We start from the raw sequence: 11,184 nt of genomic DNA, 5'->3' as shown, positions 1-11,184 counted from the left end.
CACGCAGCGGTATTTGCCGCGTTAACATTTACACAAGACAGCAAATGCCGCATGCGTCAAAAACACGCAACGGTATTTACCGCACAATCATTCACAAGAGTTGGCTTTTTACGCTTGAATCTATCAGCTTTTCAGTGCTGTTCTCCAAAAGTGGTGCTCATTTTTTATAAGCTCAATATAAATGGCTGCTCTATGTAAAGAAAAAAAGGCTCTCCTGTTGTACTTACTGCATCCAAGACAGCAAAGGAGGAAAAGAAGGCTTGCTGGGTTCACCATATAGTACATTTAAGACCCCGAGCAGGAGAATTTGCCACATTATTTGAAAAATTAAGAGGAGATAAAACCAAATTCTTTAATTATTTCCGTAGGTATGTCAGCAGAAAGTTTCCACGAATTGTTGTCTGTACCAGGCTAGGATATGCGTCAAAAACCGCTGTGTCAAAAGACGCACAGTGAAAGATTACATTGAATACCATTGCATTATGCTAAAATGGTGCGGCAAATGCCGCAGCAGTTTTGGAAGAACATACGCAGGCAGCATGCGTCAAATTTGACGCTGCGTTAAATGCCGTCGTGTGTGAATAGCAGTGAAGTTTAAATAGGTCCGCTGAGGTTCAACATGAAATACCGCTGTTTTTTTACGCGTGCGGCATTTCACGTCCTGTGTGAAAGGAGCTCAAGTGTGTCCGGGGCTGCCCTAGGCGTAACCGACTCATGTGTGAAGTGAATGGTGGGAATGGTGTTGCTACACAGTAGGTTAAATCGGCGAGGCCCAAGGCATGTCAGGTGATAATGAAGTATACTGTGTTTGGTGTGGTGTGGGACAATGATCTATGCACTTATTGGAAATATTAGTGTAAATGAGATGGTGAAAATAATTTTATAATTTGAAGATAATTTATTTAATTAAATTTTAGAAGAACAAGCGTTGTAAACCTAAGAGGATATTCTAAGTACAGAACTGAAATTAAGGTCATTGGCTTGCTTGGATCGCAAAATAATTCAATATTTGGAAGCGAAAATGAATGAAAATTCACGAAAGGTCATCATATCTTAATAGAAAACGTTTCGGAGTCCAGCTCCTTTGCCAGTTTCCATCTAGATTCTACTATAAGGTTCTAGAAAATCTAATTCTTCTTCTAGAAAGTTGTAGAATATGGATGAATGGTGGTACCTACGCCACTCATCACACGCGAGCCTTCTAGAAGATTCGAGAAAAATCTAGAGGGTTCTAGAAAATTCTAGAAGGTTCTAAAAAATCTAGAAGATTTTATTAACTTTGAACGTATTCGACCATCATCCGCAATTATGTCAAGAGAATTAAAAGGCTTGTTCATGAAATACTTCCCAAATGTCAATCTTCACGTTTGTTGATGAACAATTTCAAACTCTACTTTAATAAATGGGTGTGAATAAGATCGTCTGAGAGATTATCGTCGAATAATCAATTCACTCTGCAATTGCGCAGTAGAAAAAATAATATCGTTGGTTTTGTTAGTTTAACCGATTCCGTAGTGAGTTTTCTGTTATAAATTTCGTGATTCGAGAGGGAATTTAACCTGAGCTGACCGATAACTAGAGCAATTTAACTTTGATCTCTATCAAAATTCGATAAATATGATCATTTTATACCGGCGGGAGTCACAAATGTCCTCCAGCATGTGGGATTCGATTTTAAAATTCAATATTAACCAGAGAAAGGCAACTGAAAATCGCCGGGTTTATTGGTAGCAAATATAATATTTGATATAAACATTGTACGTGTTGAGCGAACATTTTCAGTATTCTTCTCCACTCGCTTCAATGAATGGAATCTGAAATGAAGAATATATGTTATGAATTTCAATGCAATAAATTATAATTTCATAGTTAGAGTATTCGTTGTATATTTTACAATCCCGCGTTCATCACTACGTATGGCATTTTCGCACGGTTAAAATTTGATACTAATATCGAGCAGATACTGTAGATAAGAATTAAAATCTCTATTACTGCACGTTGCAAGAGAAATTATTGAGAATTTTTTGCAGTATTTATCCATGTTTCCCTAGCAAATTATCCCGGTATCCGAATAGAACGAACCTGCACTGGAGTTCGGACCTCCACCATCAAACCCGAAGGTTGTGCTGCTGGGGTTGAACTGCAGGGGCGGTGGATGGAGAAGTATGTCTGGGTCTCCCATGTCGGTGGTTCCGCCAGTAGGGAGAGGTAGATTAACGAGGTCCATACCTGTCGTAAGGTAAAATTATCAAGGTAAAAACTTACATGCGAGATAACAATAAAAGTTCGATGGCAGTAACTTTTAGTGTAATAAGAGTGGTTCGTTAATTGACCCAATTACAATCGCTTTAGGTCAAATATCTAGCGCTGAAGGTCACGATGCGCATCGCGAGCTAAAAATCAAAATCGGCACATATGTTAAGGTTGAACGGGCAATATTAGCAACTTGTTTTGATGTAGCCTGGATACTTGTGTGTGTCGAGATAAACTCGGTGGAGATGAGTATAATATTGCCGTCGAACATCAACCCCAAATGCCGCGGTCAGAACATACGGCATTCGCAGAATAAGTGGATCACAGTCCAGGGCACTAGGCCATCTAGGCGAGTTCGAGTGTGCAATGGTGAGGATGCCCGACATTGTTCACCACAATTGTGGCATTTAGCCGGGCAGTGGCACGGCAACTCATGTGCATCATCTTCTGGTAATTAGCGGTGGCTGCTCGACACCACGTTTTGGCTCCACGTTGAATCACTGGCACTTATGGTAGCGGAGTGGGCGAGAAATTGACTGTCATTGCGCATCGGTACCTCAGTTCGAAGCTTGCACGTAGCACATATATTGGGAAATCCACCAATGACCTATGCATTAACTTATTCATTTGGTAGATTAATTTGCCAATAAAGTGACAGAGATGCTCTTTTAGTTTTTCGACTGGGGCTAATTTCGTTAGCAACTTAGCAGACCGTTTCTTTTATTTCGTTCTGTGCTCCGTGTGTCTCGAAGGTAACGGAAGAAGCTGCCTTTGAATTTATGTCGATTTCTGATTGACTTTGAGTTTTATTTTGTACTTTCACCGTGAGTGATCCGTCGCGGGTCTAGTGCTCATTATTCGGCTTACTCACAGTGAGTGATCAGGTTGCCGGTTAGCTAGAACAACGTCACTGGCACTCAAGTTTTAACCCGTTGTCGAGGAGATGCGGAAAAAGTGAGGATACTCTTCTGGCATCGACTGCGTTTGCCTTCATGTATATTGTGTTCTGTGAGAGCCCGAGGTTTCAAGGCGCAGGTTAATTAAACGGCTTTGATGCCGACATCGAAGAAGTAACATTGCTCGTCAGCAAAGTCGTGAGAAAAGATCCAGTCGTCAGTGGAGTATCAACAAAAGGTAGGGTTCTCTGAGTGGCGAGAGATTGGCTTTAGATGCCCCTTTCGGAGTAGGTCTCCCTCTCTCTATCCAGGCTGGCTCAAGCTGGAAGAGGAACCCTCTACTACTACTGGACGAGGATCCGTATACTACTACGGTCTCTCTGCTGTTAGGCAAGTAAACACCAATCAATAAGAGTAAATATCCCCCCCAATGACAGCGCGGGGTCACGGCAGCCCATCAATGTTACCTCAACCGTCGTCGCATTTAGAAAGCCCTCACACCACGGCAAAGACAAGGTCACACGAAGAATATGTAATTTAGCAATCTCGTCAAACAGAATTGCATACAACTATAAATTTAAGTGAGCTCACTTAAATTGGCAAAAACTCACCAACGACGGACATGTGAGGTGGGCAGTTCCCAATGACTAATATCGACGTCTCTTTTTGTGCAGTTTGCTCTTCTGAACACAATTCCTCATCGGTTCGCAGATGGCTGGAAGAAGAAGAAGGAATCAAAGAGCAAGACCCTGGCGATAGTTCCGCGAGTTCAGACAGAGACGCCAGACCGTCTTTGGTCGAAGCTGGCGACGCGCGTCTTTTGTTGGCGTTCGCTCGGCGGTCCCGCGCGTCGCTCTCACTGCAACAACGCGCAGATTTCCTTCGCCGTTTCTTCTTCAGAACGAGGCATAGGACACAGCTTACAATAACTGAAAAGGAATGATATACGTCGTTAGGCATCAAATTTATTTACGGCAGCCAATGGAAATTTGTTATAAACCGAAAAATCAAAGTTGACAAGTTCAAAAATCAACTTAATATTTGACGCTATAATAATTTTTTTCATATAACTTGTGCATCTATGGTTTACCAAGATGTTGAAGCACCGTTAACAATTCTAAAACTGTTTGGATATTTCGAAACTATGAATTAGATTTAAAATAAAAAAACATAGAAATAAACTACACATACATCAGTAAGTGTGGAAATAAAAATAGCGGAACCGAGCAACATTACTGAGCAACAGTGCAGCTGCTGAGGCGGCAGCTGAAGCCACCAGAATGCTAAGCGAGTACGGAGCCTCCAGCGCCCCGGCGGCGCCCCACTCGCAGTGCTCTCCGCGGTGCGCCGGTCCGCAGACGCAGCGGTACCCTGACCGCGGCAAATGATTCCAGAATACGGGAGTGCACAGCACAGCTTTATGTTCATCAGTTAAAGGAATCAAGAATCTTATTTAAATTACACCGCACATAATTTTAGTCCGCAGAAGCCCATTGTTTGGAATCCGGCGTGGACTTTGTATAAAATTCTTATCTTTCACAAGATAATTTCCGTTGGAAATTATCGTGATTTAATTTGGCTGGCTACGGTTCCCAAAATTTCTTGTATTTCTGTGTGGACAACCTTCCTCATTTCTTCATGTCCCAATTTGGAAAAGGGTTCAATTATATTGCCTATGAAAGAAAGAAAAGGAAAAACTTTTATGAACGCGTGTAAAATGATGCGCTAATATCACAGATCACTCCCGGAACACTTGCGGTTGTGGGATAAATTGGTCTCTGGAAGACCCATAGAAAATGCACCATAAACATTACACTAGATTCTAACACGACAGCATGTAATTCAAATTTTACCACACGAAGGCGAAGAAAATATATCCAGTACGAAATGATTATCATCATGATCTATCACAGCAATATCTTGAAGCATTCCAGGAAATGACACTTTATTGTCTAATATGAGTAGCATTTGAACGTTTCAAATTAAAAGATTGAGCGCTTCATTTTAACAGAGTTTAGTTCAGCAGTAAAAATATATAACAAATTCAAAATTCTGGTTGACCCATGGCACATTGGTTCTAGCAGATATATACGGCCAAACTCAAAACAAATGGACAACAAATAACGCGATGCGATCATACAAGACATGAGTGAAAGGACTGAATTATGCAAGTAATAAACTCACCAGGATGAGTGTTTACACACACGCCCAGATTGAGGCAAGGGTCGTAGCGGCATTCGTCGACGTCTAAACACGCGGTGCCGTCACGCGAGAGTTCCTCGCCAGCGGCGCACCTGCAACGCCATTGCGTACAATTTTAGATAAAAATTAAAGTTGCTGATAGAGAAAATGTGAGATTATCGATTCGATTGCTCGTACGTTGGTAGAGAAGATATTTGATGAACGGCATTATGATTCTTGTTCAGGTGAGTAAGTAATTGGCTATAGCAAGTACAAACTTCGTATGGAGGGAATGTAAATGACAGGGAAATAGAGAACATAATCTGAAGCTTTTACTTTGATCTTTGCTATAGAAAAATTCCTGCATAGTTGGTTGATTATTGCTCTAGTGGAAAGGGAATTCGGTACAGAAAGGAGAGAGACAAAAATGAGAAGGATGAAGAGTATGCAAATGAAATAGTGGAACATGATCTGGAAATTATACTTCGATTGTTACTATAGAGTAACCTATTGATCTGTAAGACCTGTAGCTTCGAGTGAGCAAGTTACGGAGCAACACCAATCAACCATCGAGGAATTTTTTTCCTAATGAAGATTCAAATCCCCTACAAACCCGCAGGTGTTGAGGCCCCAGCTGTGGCCGCAGGTCAGAGGAGGAGGACAGCTGGTGTTGGTGCACACAGACGGCGACGTACATCCTGAGATGACGTTTGCAAAAGACGTTACTGAGCCAGCTGAATTACTCGTGTTCTTGTTGCTGTTGTTCCTGCTGTTGCTGCTGTGGTTATTATTGACAATTTCAGGCAAGGGCAGCAAATGTCCAAAGACGCGTACAGCAGACAAGCAGCCTGGCAGAAAAAGTATAGTCAATTGAAAAGATATTCAATAGTGCTACTTTTAGGAGCGTATCTGGTACCATGAGAGCTCTTATTATAAATGTTCATATATTATATATTTCTGATTTCCAATATGAAATTAATCTGAGTAAACTATCATTAATCATGTAAACTAAAAACAAAATTAGATAATGTAAAATCGAATTTCAGTCATTCTCTATCTCCACTAATGTCTCATCATCACTGCTCAATATCACACGACTAATAAAATGAACCGTATTTAAAATAATTTCACCAGTGATATAATGCATTCATGAATGCATGCAACCAAACGTTTTCTACCGACTGAACACAAACATTTCCACTCATTACACCATTATTAAAATCCTTCCACAAGCTGCCGCCATCCAGCTCGACTATATTCCTCTTCTTGCGGTGAGACTGAGATCGTTTCTCGCAGGAAAATATGAAATATTCGAAGCCAGGGAGCCGAGGATTGCCCGATCTCCCGGAGACAAGCGGCCGGGAGTTGGTGTGACGAGCCTCGCGCTGCATCTGAGTAGACGCTTCAGTTTTGCTATTAACTAAATTTGCTGAAGATATACGTGAATTTTTAGCAGCATCTGGATAACTCTGCGTAAGTTCTAGAGTCTCTTTAGAACTTGAGGCGTCCTCCGCAGATCTGAAGGCCACATCCACAGATCTCGGGGCCACATCCACAGATCTGAAGACATCATCCGCAGATGTTGGCCTCACACCCGCACTCTCAGTCAGACCTCCCAGCCACGCGCCGTCGTGTCTGCTGACGCTGAAAGGTAAACTCTGCAGCTCTGGCAGCAGAGCGCTGGCGTACGAGTCTTGCTCCGCCTCATCTATGGCAACCTCCAGCAACTCTGCGTGCCTGCAATGAAAACTCTTATGTCTATAATATTAGAATGGAAAAACAGTTGCTTAAATTCATGAATGATGTATACTAATAACATTTTTGCTGACATAACGCAGTAGTTTATTAACTATTCATTTCTGTAAGATAATTAGACCCTAATGCAAGTTTTATTAATACAAACCGCCGATTCCATTTTTTAAATATACTTTTTATAATCAGCATTCTAATGATTAATTTAGAATTATCCTTGTACCTGAGCGCGATGACATGATGCCATTCTCCGTCGTCGAATGTTTTAGCAACGCAGAGCGAAGTGTACACGCGACCGTCCAAGCCAACGACAAGACAAACACTGCCGGCCTGGAGCTCCACACTCAGCCAGTCGGTGCGGTGACGTGACCGCAGAAGCACAAGTGTACCGTCGCTCGTCCGCGTACGGAACCTAAAGTTATGCATTGTGAGTCATGAATCTTTGACAAATGTTTCGCTGGATAATGTATGAATGTTAACTCCATTTGTTATTGCTCATAGACTGGATACAATGTTAAATTGCATCAAAACATGAATTATAAAGGCCTTCCTTCTTCTCATAATTTTCTATACATAGTTTCTAAGTTCATGGAGTGGTGAAACAAAATTGAGCTAAACTTATAGGGAAAACTGTCTTCAAACCTAAGCTCAATTTGCGCCCAATACTCGGGCGGGGTGAAGGAGAGAGCGACGTTGACATGACTTTTGCTGAGGAAGAACAGCGCCGGAGACTCGGCCAGACAGCCGGCACCCGCCCGCCCCGGGGCGCACTCGCACTGCTCCGCGCCCGGCGACCCCTGACATCTGCGGTATGGTGACGGATCGAATCATCAAGAACTGTTTTATCATCAAACTTCATGTTTAATATTGGCTGATTATATATGATTTATCGATTTTAACATACAATTTGATGAAAAATATCTAATATACCTATATTAGTGATGAATACCGTATGCAGGTAGTTTATATAAAAACGTTCAATATTGCACAATTCGGGATGCCACATAGCAAAATATTGAATACTTGTCGTAAAAGAGGAGAAATCAACAGTTATCAAAGAGGAGAAATCAACAGATCAAATAAACAAGCTTCACTTGTTTGAGATGACACGAAGCGTACCGAGCGTGCCGAGGACACGCGTTCGAGGGCCGGAAGCAGGAGAGGGCGCCACAGCCAGCCACGCTCGCGGTCATGGCGCCTGGCGACCCGAGGTCCTGGAATTCTTTGTTGACGCGCACGTGCGACAAGCAGCCGTGAAAATCATTCTCAGTGTTAAGAGATTTTCTCTCGTGTGAAGATTTGGGGTCCTCATAACGTCCCCCAAGCTGGAGAGGGGCTCCCCAACCAATAGGGCCTTCGTTGTAGGTAAGGGGAAGAGAGCCCCGGCATTGGGTGGAGTCGAGAGGAAGGCTGGATGTTGTTTGGCTGGTCGAGGCGAAGGGATCTGAACCTGTGTCCAGGCAGTGATCCAGCATCACGGTCACCGTCTGTAATGTCAGTTGAAACAGAAATATTACGGAAATAATGAATACTGTAATTATTAAGAAAGTCGATAATGATGAACTGGAAATTATACAATGGTGATCAACTATGCAAAACATTACGACACTTGAGAAACTCTATGGCCAATTTGACGAATATTTGATTTACTATTCGATAGCCACGAAGAGCAGCTAATACTGATTATTCAATACGGGCTTCCCCAGTAGAAAATTTAGTGTTTCTCATAAAATTCACCTACAATCGCGTTGTTGGTGTAGTCATATGTTTATATTCAAAATTGATCAAACTATGCACGCACCTCATTAATCCAAAAAACGTCGAGTCGATGCCAAACATTGTCAGAGATATTTTTCTGCAGAGTCAAACTTTTCGGAGGTTTTGGTCCGCTACTTCTGATGGTAAGCTTGGGTCTTCCATCATCGAGGAGCAGGTTAAAGTATCGAGAATTTTGATCGACTCGTGACTTAGAGCCGAGAATGTTGCCAGTTTTGTGCTGAGTCAGCACGAAGATGGTGATGTGCAGTTGTGAACAAGTGGGGAGGGAGGGCAAAGCCATGAATGAGGGTACAGACGAATATTCGGATCGAGAAGCGGGACTGGATGGCCTGAAATGTCGGGTGAGAAGATTGCAGTGTGGGCCCACTGTGTGGCCCGGACACGCGCACCTGCCCGAAATGATGACATTTTGAGGAAAAATTTGACTTACTTCCAAATTTCACTTCCAAATTTCACAGACATTAATCTAATAAAAGGAACCACGATCATTTGTAAATTATAGTCAATTTGAAAGTAGCTACCAACGATAAGTCATTGAAAATGAAGAACTGGGCAGCCTTCTTCTCGGCAGGCAGGCAAATGAGGCACCGGTCAGCCGCTCATGACACGGCGCCGCAACGCCTCACCTGGGCCCAGACGCGGCGTGAGGCAGGCACTTGCCGCCGTTGCGGCAGGCGCCCCGGCTGCATGTCGGCTGTCGCCCGGCGGTGACCGCGTGCGCCGAAGTCAGGCTAGCCAGCTGCCCGCGCTCCTCTTCGGCGCCGTCCTGCACTGGACACCTGAACAGCGTGTGGTGCTTGAGAAGAAGTGAGCATTATCGTGGGTTTATACAGGGTGTCCCAAAAAAAGATATTCAACTTTGAATGGCTGTAACTCGGAAAATAATAGAGTAAAAAATATTTGAAAGTTCAGTATTTGTTCCCTATGTTTTTCTCCATCTCTCCACAAAAAATCAGACAGATCGATGTAGCCATAAGCGTTTGCATGATAGAACTTTCAGTGACGTGTGCTAAAATTGTTCTTGGGCAAAGTTTTAGTAAGATCATTTTGCATAATCATTACGTTGTCTTGACATGTTTTCGTTTCGCTGTTCTATTTTTTGTATCTTTAGTGAGACAAAAACATGGCAATATTTGGTGAGAGGCAATCATGACAATTTTTGGTGAGAGACAATCATGACAATCTTTGCTGAGACACAATCATGACAATCTTTGGTGAGAAACAATAATGACAATCTTTGGTGAGAGGCAATCATGACAATCTTTGTTGAGACAAAAACATGGCAATCTTTGGTGAAAGGCAATCATGACAATCTTTGATTAGAGACAATCATGACAATCTTTGGTGAGACACAATCATGGCAATCTTTGGTGAGAGACAATCATGACAATCTTTGGTGAGAGACAATCATGGCAATCTTTGGTGAGACACAATCATGGCAATCTTTGGTGAGACACAATCATGGCAATCTTTAGTGAGAGGCAATCATGACAATCTTTGGTGAGAGACAATCATGACAATCTTTGGTGACAAGAACCATAATGGCAATGTTTGGTGAGAGCAATCTTTAGTTTTGAAATTCTCTCTCGCCAAAGATTGCCATGATTGTCTCTCACCGAAGGTTGACATGATTGTCTCTCATCAAAGATTGCCATGATTGTGTCTAACCAAAGACTGTCATGATTGTGTCTCACCACAGATTGCCATGACTGTGTCTCACCAAAGATTGTCATGATTGTCTCTCACCAAAATTGTCATGATTGCCATGTTCTTGTCTCACCGAAGATACAAAAAATAAAACAGCGAAAAGAAAACATGTCAAGACAACGTAATGATTATGCAAAATGATCTTACTAAAACTTTGCGCAGGCATGATTTTAGCACATGTCACTGAAAGTTCTATCAAACGCTTATGACTACATCGATCTGTCTGATTTTTGGTGGAGAGATGGAGAAAAACATAGGGAACAAATCCTGACCTTCCAAATTTTTTTAACTTTATTACTTTTCGAGTTACGGCCATTCAAAGTTGAATATCTTTTTTCTGGGACACCCTGTATATTGTCGTGGCGCACACGTCGCCGCAGTCTATACGTGGCTACCACTTCATAAAAGCCTTGTGTGATCGTCTAGTTCGGTAGTACACTTTGTTGCGGAGGATAAAAACAAGACAGTAATTTTCGCCGTTAAATTCATAGACTTTACACTGTGTACATGCGACTTCCACCAACGGCTCCCACTAACTAACTAACTCGTATCGAAAATTCTCCCTAACTACGGACGCGTCGTTCTCCAAAGAACCATTTTTTCAGTTCTTGAGTCT

General features: G+C 42.3%; 1 protein-coding gene across 1 annotated transcript; it reads right to left on the bottom strand.

The window, feature by feature from the left end:
- Positions 1–4,341: 4,341 nt before the first annotated feature.
- Positions 4,342–10,516, bottom strand: LOC108675196 (putative neural-cadherin 2). Its single transcript, XM_047885503.1, has 9 exons — positions 10,478–10,516; positions 9,488–9,657; positions 8,884–9,250; positions 8,202–8,569; positions 7,725–7,886; positions 7,306–7,494; positions 6,513–7,067; positions 5,334–5,443; positions 4,342–4,520 (listed from the first exon to the last, which is right to left on the bottom strand). The coding sequence occupies exons 1-9, from the start codon at positions 10,514–10,516 to the stop codon at positions 4,342–4,344; spliced, it is 2,139 nt and encodes a 712-aa protein (XP_047741459.1).
- Positions 10,517–11,184: the final 668 nt, after the last annotated feature.

The sequence above is a fragment of the Hyalella azteca genome, unplaced genomic scaffold, assembly GCF_000764305.2.
Source record: "Hyalella azteca isolate HAZT.00-mixed unplaced genomic scaffold, Hazt_2.0.2 contig2228, whole genome shotgun sequence".
Lineage (NCBI taxonomy): Eukaryota > Metazoa > Arthropoda > Malacostraca > Amphipoda > Hyalellidae > Hyalella > Hyalella azteca.
The sequence above is the reverse complement of the archived record's forward strand: the minus strand, read 5'-3'. Positions and strand labels throughout refer to the sequence as shown.